Source organism: Corvus moneduloides, chromosome 6, assembly GCF_009650955.1.
Source record: "Corvus moneduloides isolate bCorMon1 chromosome 6, bCorMon1.pri, whole genome shotgun sequence".
Taxonomy (NCBI): domain Eukaryota; kingdom Metazoa; phylum Chordata; class Aves; order Passeriformes; family Corvidae; genus Corvus; species Corvus moneduloides.
The window spans coordinates 60,002,488-60,020,545 of record NC_045481.1 but is presented as its reverse complement, the minus strand read 5'-3'; the positions used below and the strand labels follow the sequence as shown (position 1 = coordinate 60,020,545).

At 41.7% G+C, this 18,058-nt stretch overlaps 1 protein-coding gene across 3 annotated transcripts in view; it reads left to right on the top strand.

Moving 5' to 3' along the window:
- The window catches only part of NELL1 (neural EGFL like 1), a 366,267-nt gene that overhangs the window by 211,171 nt on the left and 137,038 nt on the right, over positions 1-18,058 (top strand). For all 3 annotated transcript variants that reach the window (XM_032112441.1, XM_032112440.1, XM_032112439.1), the window contains exon 13: positions 7,665-7,790. In XM_032112441.1, coding sequence (XP_031968332.1) covers positions 7,665-7,790 — 126 coding nt within the window. The remainder of the gene's footprint in view (positions 1-7,664; positions 7,791-18,058) is intronic.

The window sequence follows — 18,058 nt, the reverse complement described above, 5'->3', positions numbered from 1 at the left end:
CATCATCATGGGACTTACAGCTACATGGGTTTATTTTTAATTTCATATTTTTATGAGAGAAGCTTTCAAAATGCATTATATTTGAATGGCATTCTTTTTCTGAGTTTCTGTCTTACCTTTCTCTGAATTTAGCTCTTACCTGCTGCAGAGTCCTTGGCAATATTGTGAGGACCATTGCTCTGACTATGGATAGAGAAAGCACAGGTCTCTGCTTGTTCATTATGTAGTGCTCTTCTCAGAGGATACGGCAATAGCTCTGTAACCCCTGAAATCTCCTGTGTATGACTCGACGAAGAGGAAACAGCTGCTCCTGTTGTAGGCTTGCTCCTGCAAAGTTCCAAGACCCAGCAACTCCTGTAGGACCAGCACCAGTTTATATGGGATTACCTCCATTTTAGTTGAAGTGGTCTGATTATAATCAGCAGAAGTTGCATAGAATCACAGACTGGTTTGGGTTGGAAGGGACCTTAAAGACCTATTTCCAGCCCCCCTGCTGTGGGAAAGGACAACTTCCACTAGAACTGTTACAGGGATGGGGCACCACGGCTCCTCTGGCTGTGCTGCTCTTGTCTCAGCACCCTCCCATGAAAGAATTTCTTCCCAGTGTCTAATCTAAACCCACCCTCTGTCAGTTTGAAGCCTCAGAATGAAGCAGTTTCTCAGTGTTTCTCCCAGGCTACCTGTCATTACATCTTGCTCTTTTCAGAGCAGTTAATACAGTTCAAGAGGCATCAGTCATCATCGTCTTTCTTTTTTTTCCCTTTCCGAAGGACACCAGGTCGTTTCCCTGAAATACAAAATTCTTACTTCAAGTAGCTGCTGGTATTCCTGAGTATGTTAAAATACCTGGGGGTGTCAAAGAACCTCTCTGCCATAATGTCCATGAGAGGATGTAATGAATGTTCCTCAGAATCCACAAATCCCTTATAGCAGAGTGTCCTCAAAGGCATTGATCTGCCTTGATGGAGTCCAAGGGGTCAGGGGGTAGCTGAAGAGCAGGGAAGGTGGCACTGACTTGGGTAAAAGTCCTGAATCCCACTGGCCAGGCAGACTCCCAAACTGAGAAGTGGCTAGCTTGTTACGTGGCCTCTCATAAGCCATTGAGGGGAAGAGCAAATTCAGCAGTGTCTTTAAAGAAAAATCCTTACACCCACTCAGGCACACTTCTTAGTAGCCTGATCTGTTGCTGTGCATTCTAAATAGAAATATCAGTATAGTTTCAAAGAATAATTAGAAGGAAAAAATTAAAAGGCTTGAATAATCCCGGATAAAGGAATCTTTTTTAACTTCAGTTAGTTCTAAACATCATAGCAGCTGCTACTGTAGTACAAGCAGAATTTTGACTTGTTTTTCCTAGTTGCTTTGGCATGTTTGAGCAAATGACTGAGCTGCTGCTGTTAGCCAAAACCTGTTTCCCCAAATGTTTCATTCTGGTTTCTGTGATTATTTTTAATCTGTGCTCTCTTAAGCTGCGTTATCATATGTGAATTCTGGCTGCATATTTTTTTAAATAACTTATTTGCAACTGTCAGAGTTACCTTATGAATAAGTTATCAACCATCCCTAAGAGCTGTATCTGCAAACATTTTAAAACAGTACTACTTAAAAGTCTGCGAACATTTTCTATTAATGTATTTATCAAATGAATGCACTTAGGGTTAAGAAAACAGCTCCTTTCTGTTAAAAACAACACCACATTACTTATATTTTCTTTAATATTAACACATCAGTGGCAGCTTTTCAACTGATGGAAACGATCTTTTAGGAAAACTTCAATTTAAATAAATGGTGTTTATCCTAAGAGATCTCAAGGTTCTTTGGGACCCAACCAGTGCAGCATAATTTACCAGTGTAATGACAGAAGGCACAAAGGAGAGTGGAACTGCAAATTTTCAGTTTTCCTTAGAGAGAAGTAGAATTTAGTAGCATAATAAAAGGAAAAACTTCTTGCTGAGAGGGACACTAGGTAATCTGAACAGAAAGATTTAAAGAGCTGAGTTCTGCCTTTCAAGATAGGACTGTGTTGTTTTGAGTATAGATGAAATTCCCTGACTCCAAAGAGTTCGGGAATTGATCAGGTCATTGGAGATTCAGGCTATGGAAATGAACTTTTAAAAAAAAGTTCATATTTTTCATCAAAGAATCATTAAGAAGAGGCTAATGACTTGTGTATTATTGTAAGCAATAACAAGGATGGAGAAGGTGATTGTATTGTACTTAGGCAATATTTTAATGTCTAAGGCTTCACTAGGATGGATTTTAGGAAACAACCATGTTCCTGGGCAGTTTACTACTGTAGCTGAGAAACAGGTAGCAAAATGTTGTGATCTCTTTTTGAGAAAAATCAATTGCTACCTTGAGTATGAATGGTAAAAGTATTTAAACTTAACACTTGAAATAAAGACCAGGAAGGTACCTTCACTTGAATTTTATTTTTGTCCTTCTCAGGAATGTTATGATTATTCGGGGCTGGGCTGCAGTGGAAAGTATGGCTGTTCAAGTGTGATTTGCATGTGAATGTATGCTTTAAAATATTTATTTGTTTAGTTGTTCAACCTTACAGTTGTACAGTTTCCATCCCTAGAAGCGCAGTTAAATAGACAGAAAGCAGATTTGGAATATTGATACTCTTGTCCTGATCATAAAGTAGGTTTTTCAATGTAAAGCACTTCTACGCTGTGCCCAGAGGAAGAGGCTGCACCATTTTAATGATGCTCTAAAAGTCAAAGTGGTAATACTTCCTGATATGATATTGATAGTTATTTTATTGCCTTTGGATTCCCAGGTGATATTACACCAGCCCTAATTTATGAAGGCATTTTTCGCTAGTTAGTTACTTAATGACATCAGGGTAATATTCCTCAGCCTTGTTGGAAGGGACTTTTTTTGCTTCGGCTTGTCCGCTCTTGTTTTGGGCTCTTTCCTTGCCTCTGAATGGGCAGTAGTTCCATCCCCAAGGCAGAGAGTTGCACTGCTGCCCTGCCTTGGAGAAGACGAATTGCTACCAAGGAAGCTGGTAAACAGTTGTTGGTAAACAGTTTTAAGGCTAGCCTAAACATTTGCTGCCAGTAATTAGTCTCTTCTTACTCAGGCAGTTGGGGGAGGCTGAGCTGCTTCCAGCTCACGGGGAACCGCTGACTGCTGTGTCTAATGCTTTATGGCTCCCTGAGGGTTCTAGTGCACAATTTGAGAAACCAGGCCTGTGCTGAAGGTAAAAACCAGGTGTGGGGTATGTTAGATGCATGAGATATATTAGAAAGGCAGTGGGAGGGTGAAAAGGAAAGATAGAAAGGCAGGTGGAGCTGAAGTCAAGTGAGTCTGACAGTGGAAAGAAGATAAGAGCAGGAGAGGACAGAATCAGGGAGAATTTGGAGAGCAAGTAAATATAGTGAACAAGGAGCTGCTAAGTCAGTGGAATGAAAATGGCATGTGTTAGTTTTTGCATAAGCATGAGGTGGCCAAAATTTCAGGACCTGTCTCATGCTCCAGTTGTGCTCTGCTGTTTTGGAAACTTCATTGATATGATTCCATCAGCTTGTGAACATATGTTAACGTTTGATATTATTTAAATAGTAACAGGGTTTTATTTCACATTTTTAAAAATCCTGATTATTTAGACCAGGGTCTAATACATTTCAAGTCAATGCATAGTACTGGCATGAATAAAAAGAGGAGAGGGGAAGGGAATCCTCCCCGCTATTAATAATCATGAATTAGATATCAGAGCTTTCTGCAAAGCTGAGGTTTCTTCCCCCCGTTTTGATTTTTCTGCCTTTGCTTCCCTACAGAGTTTCCAAAAATTCTAATTGAGTTTGGTAAAATATAGTCCCCAACTGGAAAGTGAGTAACTGGGAGATAGTTGCAAATAGAGTAATTGATTCTGATACAAATATGTAATCTGTTAGTGCTCTGGAACACTTCATAGTCAGTTTCATTTTGTTTTGGTTTGTATGTTCCTGTCTTTTAGTAGCTAAACTGAAAATGAAGCCCCAAACAACAGGTGATGACACTACTAATGTGTAAAGTGATTATTGTTAAGTGCATGCAAACAGTGGTGTACAATTCCAGAGGCAGAGAGTGCTTTGTTTCAAGATTGTTCCCTCATGGTTATTACAGGACTAACAGTTTAAAAAACAATGGGTCCGCTTCACCTTTGGCTGAATGGACAAAACTCGCATTGCCATTAATAGGAACTGTGCCTTCTTTGCAGCCGAAATTATTTTGGTTTGATGTGACTTGTTGGAGAGGACAAACAGTAAAGAGATGCTCTAGTTGAGATCTGGTGTCTCACTGTCATCCTTAAACATTACAGATATTTAGCAATAGGATTCCAAGTTGGGCATGAAAAGAGTTAAGTGGTTTGGACAGTTTGTAAAGTACGTTTGCAGATGAGAAAGCCTCTTTCCTTGGCCATGGGTTGAACACCATTTGTATTGTCTTCCCCTCCCACCTTGTTCCGTTGGTTGGTTGGTATGAGGTGACGCAGTGAGGCAAATTGCCTGTCAGGTGCTGAGCAGGCAGCTCCACTGGGATGCTTTCCTTGTGTTTTAGTCCCAGTGTACTCAACAGCATTGCTGAGTGCACTGGCACAACTAATAAGTATCTTTTATTATTGCCTGTGAGTTCACAAACCCTATTTATTGCAGTAAAGAGTAATGGTGATAGCTAATTAGCTCTAGGGTGTGTGAGTAATGCTGTAAAGAGAGCCCTGCACTGGCAATGAACCCTGTTTCACTGACTGCTGAGGAGACACTTGAACCCAGTGATAACAGTTGCTTCCCAGGCCAACCCACCCTGTAACACACCAGTCCTTGCTGAAAGCTGGAGCCCAAATGTCTCTTGTTGCCAAGTGGGAGCTGATGTAGTTGGAAGCTGGTGATATGTGCATGATAATTACGGTGTGTCAAGTCTCATTTTAAAGACCATAAGTATACCTTTTTAAAAGAAAAACAAACTACTTCACCAGCCTAGAGAGAAACATAAATCATGTATTTTTGTCACCTCAGAAGACCACTAGAAGATGAGCTTTAATATTTCAAATGCGACAAGCAATCCATACACATGAATCACAATTTGAGTTCCATTACAGCTGAGCTGATATATACCACTGTGTGCTTTATGGGTTTTACTCTAACGATATTAAGTAAAAACCCAAAGCTTTTCGTGATGAGTACCTAACATTTTACAAGAATTTGTAGAACTGTGGTCCAGAGCAACAGATTTAGTGTTGCCCTACAGGCTTTAATAAGAAAATGCTGTTGCCAGTTTTGACCTCTCAATATTATTCTCTCTGAAGAAAATGCATGTATTAGTAGAAGGCTAATACTGCAAAGGTAAAAGAAAATCTGAAATGATGAAAGGGTTTATGGAAAATGTAACCCTTAAAGATTGCAAAGACAGTTAAATAAATGAACAAATTTTGAAGAGACAGATATTTTTTTTTTACTTCTGCTTCCTTTGTTAGGCCCAGGCTTTTTCTTCCTGGGCTCTGGGGATTCTGCAGCAACCCAGTGCCAGTTTTTCTCAGTTCTTCTATTTATAGTCAAGTCATCATTTGAAGTCCTTAGTCTCCTTTTGAGATATTCTCTCATGGCAGTATTTTCATATAGGTTGTGAGTTTCCTTTTTATCTCTGGGAATTCTCATATTTTTTGTTACAGCAATCTGGGCCTTTCTTGCAATGAATCGAAGTTCAAATTCCTTCACCTTTGAGACTTTTAATCCTCTCACTTCCCCTTGGGAGAAGAAAGAGAAGTGTAGTGAGGGAGCTGGAGATGAAGGGTGATGCATAAGGTTAATTTTCAGGTGAATTGGTTGCTGTTTTGACGTCCTTGCTTTCTTTGCAGACATCTTTTCATTCCTTTTCCTTTTATGCTAGAAAATTATTAGATATGCAAGAGTAAAACTCCTCAAAGCTATGCTCCAAAAGCCTATTAAAAATAGTCTGCAAGCAGATCAGTGTGAACACACGTCAACACCTGAGTGTTTCCCAAGTGGCTCGAGCACTCAGTGGTGTGATAACAAGACATGTAGGAGGATTTTTCCTGGCTTTTATCTTTCATATATTGATGCTCCTGACTTTTTAAAATTCATTTCATCAAGTGGCACTGCAACTGAAACAACAGAAATGCAAGAATGAGATAGTTTAAGGTGTTTGCAGTGGTATACAAAGTATTTTGCCTCCAGGACATCATTTCTAATTCATCCCCAGTTGGTAGCAGTCAGAAATCGCTGCCAACTGACAGCTGTTCGCTGGCCAGCATGAAGAGATTTAACTGGTAGCTCCTGCTGGACAGATGTCTGTAATGTTGAAAGTGTGAGTGTAGCTGGCATGTGTTTCATTTTCCCTGGGAAAATGAAACAGCCCTGGGAAATGGGGCTGTATCTCAACTGCAGCTGCTACACTTTAGGAAGGTTAAACAAGATACCTGATTTTAGGTAACCAAGAACTCAGCATCTGCACAATTAAACTCCCCCCCACACCCTGCCTTTCTGGGGCTGAGTGCTGATGTTTTGGTGCTCGTCACTTGCTGTGTTTGCATAAGCACTGTGTGTGGAGGCAGAAGGGAGACTCTAGATGGTTGTGCAGAGGGATGGGATAGGAGACTGCTCTGTTGAGGTGACCAACTCATTGGCACTCCACCAGCCGAGGAGGTTCTTCAGCTGTGTTGTCAATTGATACCTTTCTTGAATGTGAGCAATCAATAACAAAAAGAAAGTAATATGGGGAGAAAATGTCTCTGATTCATCTTTCTTTGTGTTGGACGTATGTAACACTAGAATTAATATTTTGAAAACCATTAATTACTTCATGTAAAATCTGTGCTGCTAAGCAGAAAATCTATCCTGCTGAGAAAAAAATAGAGAAAATTCTTCAGTATAATTTCTGGGTTTGTGGAAAAGGAAGGGGGAAGATTTTACAGTTTACTGTATCACAGAGCTTTGAGATATTTAAACAGGCAAGTAAATGATAGGTTTGAGTCACTATTGTGAAAACACTTTTGGATTTTGGATTTGCAGCAGCAGTAGAGATTGCTTTAGCAGAGACATGAGGTCAAGTTTTTGCTGCTCCTTAATCATGGTTTTTTGTTGCTTTGATGTGATACAAACGATAAAATGGGCTTAGGTGACTGGTTCAGTCTTCTGCTTGTGTGACATGGGGAAGGGGCACAGAGCCCTGGCCAGTAACTCCTGCAGCAGAACTGCGTTTCAGGGACAGGGCATTGCCAGACCACTTGGGGGAATCTGGAGGTCTGGAGTACTCGCTGTTCAACTGGGCAGTGGAATCTGCTCCTGCACTGTCCTGGTAAACATTGCATGGCATGTCTGACCAGCACTGCAACTGATACCATGCTGTTCAGAGCTACTGTGCCTTTAAGAGTTAGGATTTTCAGTATTGCATACCTTGACACTATTTTATGTTTGAAAACTGCATCAGTTTTTGGTTTTTAACATTGCAAAAAATCCCCTATTGTGTGCTACTTTTCCAGAATTAAAAAAGAAATAATATTTCATGAAGAATGGTGGGAAGGAACACATTGCTATGATACAGGAGTTTTAAACAGATTGCCTTTGGAGCTGTAAATGAAATTTATTTTCTGTAATGTCACGTTATTCATTTCACCAAGTCTGACTGTAACTTCCCTGGGTGGTTCTTCCCTGCAGACATTGATGAGTGTGCTGCCAAGATGCACTATTGCCACGCCAACACCGTGTGTGTTAACTTGCCCGGCTCCTACCGCTGTGACTGTGTCACGGGATATGTCCGTGTGGATGACTTCTCCTGCACAGGTGAGCTCTCAGCTACAGCAGCAGCACTCTTACGCTCTGTGTCTTGTGTGTATTCCCTACCTTCTGACTAGTCCCAAATGCCACACACCAGCTGGCCCTTTGCAAGCATAAAGTTTAGGCACAAGTAGGGTAGATAAATGTGGTAGGAAGTGCTTTTCCCCTGTATGGGCCCTTTGGGATTAACTTGGAAGGTGGCTGAAGAAGGCCTGTGGTGCACCCACTGAGGGCTCTTTCCAGCCAAGACACGGTCCCTTCGTGTCCCACATCTGCATTCTGTGTGCGGTGCAGAGGCTGAGATCACATGTGTTGTGAGAAGAAATAAGACTTCATCAGCTGTGGTTTGAAACTGGTCAGTGGATTGAAATGTAAGAAATTACCCAGGAGGAGAAGCTTTCTGGACAGAGCCGACACAAATATGCAAAAGGAAAACTGAAATATATAAAGTTCTCAAATCCAGTTATTGTTAGGAGGTTTGGAAATTGTTGTTAATGCTGAGAATTAATGTCTAAAGAACTATGACATGTTGTTTAGAAAAGACAGCAAGTGGATAGCATTAGACAATAAATCTAGGTGGTTTTTTTTTTTAAATATCTATCTTCAAAATGAGCTCAAAAATTCTTAGTGGAAAATAGGTAGGGTCTCATTTCCATTTAGGGGTTTTTAAGGGACCTTCTCTGGCAGTCTCAGAAAAATGTGAGAAGCTGCTGAACTGCTCATCCCAACTCTATCTAGCTGGATAACACCTTTTAATCACGCTCCATAAAGTCTGATTTTGGGATTACTTTGATGGTGCACCTGTCATGCTGCAGGAGCTTGGGTGGGTTGGACGGTCGGGACGGACGGAGACGAGAGATCTCTGAAGTCAGATCTTGGAACATGCGGTTCATTGCAAAGGGCGTGGGTACAGGGGCACTGCTTAGAGCTGCCAGCCGCAGCTCGGAGCAGGCCCAAGAGAGCAAGAGCGTAAAAGTAAGAGCAAGTAGGTAAGAGCGGAGTAAGAGTGAGCGAAGAGGAGGTAAGTGAGAGAGTAAGCGGATAAGGGAGTAAGTAGAGTGGATCGGTGAAGTCCTGGTTACAATACAATAAATCATCTTCTGTACTGAATATTCTAATTGTCACTAACCAATCTAATACAAGATACAAATCCTATAGCATTTACATACAGCCTATAAGAGTTGTTATATTACCATAGAGTGTTACATCTTAACTCCTAAAAACTACTCTTTGGACCCCTTCTGCTGAGCTAGTAGGGTCTGCTCTGACCCTTGGACCTGCCTGCAAGCAGAGGGTATTGTTCCATCAAGAGGGGATTACCTTCAGTCAGCCATGCCATTGTTTTCCAGTTGTTCAGTAACTAAGACTTTGTATCTCAAAGGTGGCCTTCATTTCGATGTCGCTTATAGTTTTCATATTCCTAAAATCTTTTGTCAGGCAATCATATTTATAAGGCTTTCCTGTTTCATCTTCCCCAACATCATGCAAAGGAAGAAAATAGCAGGTAGATTTATTGAAATGAGTATAAATCAGCTCAACACAATACCATGTTTAGAATGGTGTTGGGTGAGGTCTTTTCTGAAGTGGAAAGCTAGCACAGGAATGTTCAATATGAGAACGATTTTCAGCCTGGATAACTACATTGTAATGCATGTTATCCTTAGGGAAGGTCATAGGAAATGTTGACTTTCATGATGACAGCATGTCTTTTAGCTAATATTATATAATTTATAAAACTGTGGGAAAGTCCTGCCCGCCTCTTGAGAGAGACTGATACTAAATAGCTGTCAGGAAGCTGATTTTTGTTTTGCCCAAAGAGTCATCATTTCTCTGTATCTGTCTCTTTTCAGTTTTGCTTGATCTTTTACAATGTGGCATGACAGATTCAGACCTTAAATTCTGCGCTGTGTGAGGTATCAACCTTCACAGTGACGGGGAGAGTGGTTTTTGATAATCTGACTCTTGCTTTTCCATATATGCACTACTAATTTCCTAATGTGCCTTTCTTTCCAGCATGGTACTATCATTAAGCAAAGGGCATAGAAAGCAAGGTATTTGTGATACACTGAAAAAGCGTGAAGTAGCAAGACAAGTTGCTTGACAGTAATGGGGGAGCAATCACTTAAAGTGCATGTACACAAAAAATCCAGAGCAGGTATAAGAACAAATAATAGAATGAGGGAGACAACTATTTCTTGCAGGTTTATTGTCTTGCAAAAACACTTCATTTTTGACATCGTGGTTAAGAAGCAGAGCAAGTGCGTTACATAGATCAGGAGAAACTTGGTTCATTGCCTGTTGTATGTAGAAATAGTTATTTGTTATAATATTAAATGCAGTTAAAATAAATCCTGTGCAATAGAAGTACTAATCCTTTCTTTGTATTTCACAGTATGCTTCAACAGACTTTTAGCAGTAATAGCAGTGATTTTAAAAAAAGCAATAATAAAAAAAATCAGGCAGCAAATACTTAAGTATATTTCCCCTTATACTGACAACAAATGTTTACAGGCACAGTAGACTGTAACTATTTCTCGGGTTTTTAAAATTTTGTTACTCTTCATTCAAACAGATGAGAAATTTTCTTGTTATTGAACCATGCATTTGGAGACAAATCTGAAAGCCTGAGATGGGTTGGTGTTCTGATTAAAATTGTGTGTGTGTATGGGGTAAGGCTCTGATGGGTTCAGAGTGCAGATGAAGTTTCAGATGTGAGTGCTTAAGGCACATGCATGGCATTGCATGTATTTTGTACACTGCTGACCCAAAAGCAGAGTTATTCCATAGAGCAGGAGGTATCGTATTTTGGGAAGCCTCAGTCTAATCAAGGTATAAAGTCACCTGCAGTTGAGCAGATTCTGTGTGTTGCTGGGCAGGCATGTGCTTAGTGGCTGACCCCCCAGCTCTGGCAGCTTTCAAAAGGTGGAAAGCAGCTGTATGTGGAAGGTGTGAATCAGAAACAATTTTTAAGCTGAAGGAAATGTGAGGGGATTTTATCTTTTTAAAAAGAAATGGAGTGACTAGTGAAACACTATGTCAATTTGAGTTGAGCAAAATGAAATTCATTTGGATATTGCTGAATTTTAAATATGCTGCTTCCAGTGTTTTCTTTAAAACATTGGATCTTAATACATTTAAAGTAATTGTTACTGGTTTGACATTGCTGAAAGTTTTTTTCCCAAAACAATTTTTGGGTAATAGTTTCCAACTGTGAAGTAGGAACTTCTGTGGTTATCTGTAAGAAGCTACTGTGCTGGAAGATGTGCTGATTGCATAGAAAATGTAGTCATAGGGACAGAGTGACTAAAACAGTATTCTGGATTGTGGCGGTTTGACGCTTGTTAGGCAGCAAACACCATGAAAGCTACTTATGTATTTGCCTCTGCTATAGCTAAGCAGAGAAGGGGAAATTGAAACTTCATTTTTATGAGGTGAAATAAGGATTATTTGAGGAAAACAGAAAAACTCCAAGGCAAAACAGGCTCAAACTTACAGTAGAATAAAGAAAATTTATTACAAACAGAATTAAAAGTGAAAAGAATAATGAGAAACCAAAGCAAGCTTCCAGAACACCTTTCTCTTCCAGTACCTCCCTCTTTCCACCTCAGCCTGTGCAAGGGAAACAAACATGGGGTTTTGGTCAGTGTTTCATTTCTTAAGAGTCTTACTTTTTGTTTAAGGAAAAGGGTTTCTTCTGCTGTGCTGTGGGATCCATCCCACAGGAGACAGTTCTCTGCAAACTTCTCTAGCGTGGTTTGAAACCCTAAACCACCACGTGGATGAAGTCTACAATTATATCAAGCTCTCACCTATGATTTAAAATCAAGTAGTGACTCTTTTAGTAAATAATTAGTGTTCAGTCTCAAATAAGCAAAAGACCTGGGATGATGATGTATTGAGTCAGATTTAGTCAGCCTAGTAATAACTTCAACCTGTGTTCACCTAGAAAGGTACAGTAGCGTTCTTCTGCTTACCTGTTCCTAGGGATATGTGCTCTGAATGTTAATTAAGTGAAAGACAGTTATATCAAGAAAAGTTACCCTTGAATAGGAACCTGCTTTTCAGTGTCTTCCTGTGGCACTGACAGGTTGTTCATCTGTTCTCTAGTAAATCACAGTCTTGTCCATTCTGAAACTGGCAGCAAGATTTGCTGCTCCAGATGTTCTCATGTGCTGGAATCTACTGATTTAAAGCATTTGATTGATTCCCACAGGTTTTTACCCTGGTTGCTTGTTGAAAAATAAGTTCTCTTGGGTTGCTTTCTTCTAACATAGCAGTTTGGGAGTTTGCTTCAGAAGTGCATTATTTTGTTTTATGCTTTTTGAAGCATTATAAATTATGCAATAAGAATGTAATACTTTTATTTTTGATGGGCTGCATCTGTTCTCTGGCATGATTTTAAAAATTAATTTATATGATTTTCTGTAGTTTGAAACTAGAATATACAGTTTCTATATCTCACTGCCATTCAATCAAGCATGCAAATGTTTTTTCGTCTTAATAAGCTAAAAGCTACCTGTAATGACCACATATATCATGCTGATAGGAAGGGAAAACAGTGTGGGTAGGTTTCATCTATTTTTGCATAATGTTGGCATTTTCTACAAAGACAATCACAGTGACACAAAAAAGATTTCTGGCCTTTAACAGCTGTGACAGCCGTTTAAAAAAGAATCACTAATTTTACAGTGTTCTTCTTGGGGCTGCATGGAACACTGAAAACTTCCTCATATCCTGCAGTCATTCAAAGAATAAGTTCATTTCATGTAGTCACTACTGGGCTTGAACACTGTATTTTGTTTGGTTGGTTTTTTTTTTTGTTTGTTTTTGTTTTTGTTTTTTTTGTTTGCTAGTGTTTGTTTTGGTTTTTGGTTTTTTTTTTTTAAATTTACTACAAATATTCACTGATTATATAATAAAGCTTAAAGAGCTTTTCAAATGAGAGTGCCAGGAGATTTTTCTTTCTCTATTTTCATGTGTTATTTGCGGCCATTCTTCTAAATGAAGAAGCCTCCTTTGGACTGGAGAATGTCTCAGCCCATTTTGTCCAAGGTTTATCTTTCCAAGAAGTGGTACAGAAAGTTATCTGGCCATCCAGCATGTCAGTAGTACCCATTCTGCCAAAATGGGGTGAGACCTATGCAAGCACCCTTCTCTTTATGCACCAAAGCTCTGCTGGCAGGTGTTTTTCTCTGTGAAAATAATCCACCTCCATATTTTACTGTTCTGCATGATGTTTCAGCAGTGGGCTGTGCTTTTAACCCTCTTTCAGTCCTCATTTGCCATGATGAGGTTCCCAGAATTTCTTTAACCTTTGGCTTCTCAAAGCAATGAGTCACTAAAATATTTGTATGTTCCTTGCAAAAAGCAAGTCTTTACCACAGAAACAGGAAGTATTTTCAAAACACGTAGTTCAGTATTCTAATTCTGTGAAAAAGTTGATGTTACATAGAAATATATTATTTAGAAGAAGTCTTAGAATATAAATCTTAGTCTTGAGTTTATATTCTAATTTGATTTACAGTATGGGTAGAGAAGAGGAAGTAAGAAAACCTACTGATTTTGACAGGTTGTCCGGTAAGTCCCTTCACTTCCATTCTTTGTGGTTTCTAGGGCAGCATTCAGTTTTTGAATGTAATGCACTGTTCAGAACAAGCCCTTCTGCAGCATGTTATTAGAAAAGTTGTTCTTAAAGCATAGAAGAACATAAGAGTGCTGAGAAATCTCATTTTCAAGGGAAAAAGTCAGAAACCCTTTCTCCTGCTCTTCCTTTCTTCCCCTCCCCTATCTGTGAAAGGCAACTCAGCTGCAGAAATTTCCTGCTATGGTTAGAACAAACGTTCAAATTGTTTGCTATTACTAAAATTGATGCCTTTGTATCTTTGTTGCTGGGGTTTACCTGTCAGGTTCAAGGTGGTGTAGTTGACCCCATAATAATGCTAATAATGCAGCAAGTTTCACCACAGTGAAGTGGCAGTCTCAAAGGGCGGGTTACTGGCCTCGCATCCAGAATCACTGTGTGTGTTTGTAAAAGACCTGAATAGAAGCTTTCAGGCAGACAATTGATAATATGGTCACTCTTTGAAAGATAGTGCTGTTTCTGAAATCTAATCTACTGACCTTCTTTTCCACTATTTCTTCTTGGTAAACTAAATTAGCATCCAGAAAGCAACATAGTTATTTTTGGTGTGGCACTTGCACTTTAAAAGTGCTGTGCAGGGTCTTGGATGTTAAGGGAGGTCAGTAAACAAATGTTACAGCTGTTCTGGTGATGGGCTGGGGCTGGTGAATTGATAGACCTGTCTGCTAGCTGAAAACAGTCTGGGGCAGCAGGCAGTGAAGACCGGTCTGTGGTGGAATAGTTTTCAGGTTTGTTTTGGGCAAGAGCTCTCTTTAGATCTTGGTGTTCTAAAGAATATCATTAGGATCTTGCTGTACTGGGGTGACCCTGGCTTCATTCCTGGCACCCACCAAAGCCTTTCTTTCACTTCCCTCTGCAGCTGGGCAGGGGAGAGAAAATATAACAAAGATTCATTAGTTGAGACAATGACCAGGGGAGAACATTCAGCAAATACTGTCACAGGCAAAACAGACATGAATTAGATACATTAATTGAATTCATTGCTAACAAAATTGGAGCAGGATAATGAGAACTAAAAACAGACCATAAAAACACCTCCTCCCCATCCCTCCTTCCTTCCTGAGCTCCTCCCATCAGTGGTGCAGGGAGGTGGAAATGGGAGTTATGGTCAGTTCATCACATGCTGCTCCTGACAATGCACAGGGAGGAGTCCTTCCCCTGCTTCAGCACAGGGTCTCTCCCATGGGAGACAGTTCTCCATGAACATCTCCAACATGAGTCCATCCCACAGGCAAGGGTTCTCCACAGAGTGCTGCAATGTGGGTCACTCTTCCATGGGGTGCAGTCCTTCAAGGACAGGCTGCTCCTTTGTGAGCAGGGTGACAAGTCCTACCACGAAACCTGCTCCTCTCTCCACAGGTCAGCAGATGCCTTCCAGACTTGTGCTCCAGCACAGACCTCTCATGGGCTCACAGCCTCCTCTCAGTCATCCAGCTGCTCTGGTGTGAGTTCCTCCATGGGCTCAGGGACACAGCTGCCTCACCCTGGGCTGCACCACGGGCTGCAGGGGAATCTGCTCCAGCACCTGGAGTAGCTCCTGCCCCTCCTTCTGCACTGACCTGGGTGTCTGCAGGGCTGTTCCTCTCACATATTCTCACCCTGCTCTTCTCTGGCTGCAATTACATCTGAGCAGTTACTTTTTTTTTCTCCTTAAATCTGTTGTCAGAGGCATTACTATCATTCTTGATTGGCCCAGCCTTGGCCAGCAGCGGATCTGTACCCACTGGCTGGCCTTGGCTCTGCTGGACATGGGGGAAGCTTCTGGGAGCTTCTCACAGAAGCCATCCCTGTAGCTCCCCTGCTACCAAAATCTGGCCTCACAAATCCAATACACTTGCCTAAAACTACATAATTTTTTATAGCATCATAGAATGGTTTGGGTTCTAAAGGACCTTAAAGATCATCTAGTTCCACCTCCTTCTGCCATGGGCAGGGACACCTTCCACTAGATCAGGTTGCTCAGAGCCCCATCCAACCTGGCCTTGAACACTTCCAGGGATGGAGCAGCTGGAGCTTCTCTGGGCACTCTGTGCCAGTGCCACACCATCCTCACAGTAAAGAGTTTCTTCCTAATGTCTTACCTAAAGCTTCCCTCTTCCACTTTTAAGCTATTGCCCCTTGTTCTGTCACTATGTGTCCTTGTAAAAAGTCTCTCTCCAGCTTTCTTACACTTCCTCTTTAGGTACTAGAAGGTGCTAGAAATTCCCCCTGGAGCTCTCTATTCTCCAGGCTGAAAAACCTCAACTCTCTCAGCCTGTCTTCATAGGAGAGGTTCTGTAGCCTCTGAGCATCTCTGTGTCCTCTTCTGGACTCTCCAACAGGTCCATGTCCTTCTTATGTTGGGGCCCTTGGTGGGGTCTCACAAGAGCAGAGTAAAGGGACAGTCACCTCCCTTGACCTGCTGGTCACACTGCTTTTCATGCAGCCCAAGATGTGTTTGGCTTTCTGGGCTGCCAGCACACATTGCTGGGTTGTACTGAGCTTCTCCTTCACCCACACACCTAAGTCCTCCTACTGGAGGCTGCTCTCAATCCATTCTCTGCCCAGAGAGAATGTGTGTGTGCTTGGGATTGCCCTGACCTGGGTGCAGGACATTGCTTGGCCATATTGAACTTGATGAGGTTCTGAGGTGCTGTGGTGGTTTAGCAAAATTCAGGGCCTTGGTTTGTAGAGGAGAGGAAAAAAAAAAAAAAGAGGAAAGGAAAACAGCTGCTCGACTTCTGTGACCGGCACAGAGCTTATAGTTGATAGAAGGTTGCTAAACCAATTAAATAAGCCAGTAACACCTCTGTGATGTACGTATTTAAAAAATGAGGAAATGCGAGAAGTTCCTTTTGTTCCTGCTCCCCCGCTGAAGGGTGGCGAGGCAGGGAGCCCCAGGCCCCATCCCAGAGCCAGCAGGCCCCCCCTCTGGCATGGCAGCCCGGGGTCGGGCCGCCGAGAAAGCCACCCTGGAGCAGCGAGCAGCTGCGTGGCCAGAAAACCCCAGCTGAGCTGGGACCACATGGGGTGGCAGGCCCTCCCCGCAGCCGGCACAGCTCGCGCAGAACCGAGAAAAATCCCACGCAGACCACTGGGAGAGACATTTCCCCAATGCAGAGTCCAGACAAGATCATTTTCTCAGCAGCAACTTAGAAACATTGACTTTCTTCCAAGTCAGAGAGAAAGGAAAGTGGTATCATGTGAGGAGGCCAACATAGCGGCACCATGGTCAGTGGGGGAAGGGGAAAGAGAAGAGGCACTCCCAGCACCAGAGCTGAAATTCTCCTTGCAGGCCATGGCGAAGACTATAATACAGCAAACTGTTCTCCCTATAATTCATGAGATGAGGTACATGGGGGGATGCAGAAATCCACGTGCAGCCCGTGAAAAAAGTACTCATGCCAGAGCCCATAGATGCCGTGAAAGGTTTTTAGAGATTGAAGAAGAGAGCCTTTGCTTTCAGGCTGGAATAGCTCATCATTAAAAGACGAAAACCCCATGACTATTATGATCCATGATGGCAGTTGTGGGAAGACTGTGCGATTCATGGGAGGGATATTTTTTCACTGCAGCATTCGGGAAGACTGTTTTTTATGAAGTTTGAAACCACGCTAGAGAAGTTTGCAGAGAACTGTCTCCTGTGGGATGGATCCCACAGCACAGCAGAAGAAACCCTTTTCCTTAAACATAAAGTAAGACTCTTAAGAAATGAAACACTGACCAAAACCCCATGTTTGTTTCCCTTGCACAGGCTGAGGTGGAAAGAGGGAGGTACTGGAAGAGAAAGGTGTTCTGGAAGCTTGCTTTGGTTTCTCATTATTCTTTTCACTTTTAATTCTGTTTGTAATAAATTTTCTTTATTCTACTGTAAGTTTGAGCCTGTTTTGCCTTGAAGTTTTTCCGTTTTCCTCAAATAATCCTTATTTCACCTCATAAAAATGAAGTTTCAATTTCCCCTTCTCTGCTTAGCTATAGCAGAGGCAAATACATAAGTAGCTTTCATGGTGTTTGCTGCCTAACCAGCGTCAAACCGCCACAGGTGCCCACCTCTCCAGCCTGTCAAGGTTCTCCAGGATGGCATCCCTTCCCTCTGGCGGGCACCACTCAGCTTGGTGTCATCAGCAAATTTGCCAAACTTTTCCAGAAAAATGATGAAAATATCGATCAGGTTGGGGTCATAGTTATGTCACTGTTTATAGATTAGGTGTCAGACGTTCAGGACAATAGGTGTGACTGGGGCTGAGGGCGTTGGGTAGATCTGGACCCCCCCTCCCCCCCCCAGTTCTGCTTGGCATCTGTATATATTCCCTTCTTTGGAATCCACTCTGTCACTGCACATTGAAGACAGACCATGGTGTTTCTAGGAGCCTCATCATGATCTGTGTGCATGTTTTCTCACTGCACATCTTCAGGACAACACTCACGCATTTTCAAATGCGCTTGAAAATTGGTCGTAAGACAACCTGAATGGATGATACTTTGCATGTGTTAACTCAGCAGACACAAAATATTTTTACGCTGATCTCTCCTTTCCTGAGTCCTTTAATGTCAAGTGCCATAAGGCAGGGCAGGACTTATCTCTTAGTGTTAAGGAGGACTGCTTTGTTTGAGCTGCAGTCAGTAGCAGCTATGTTCCTGGAACTGTGAAAGG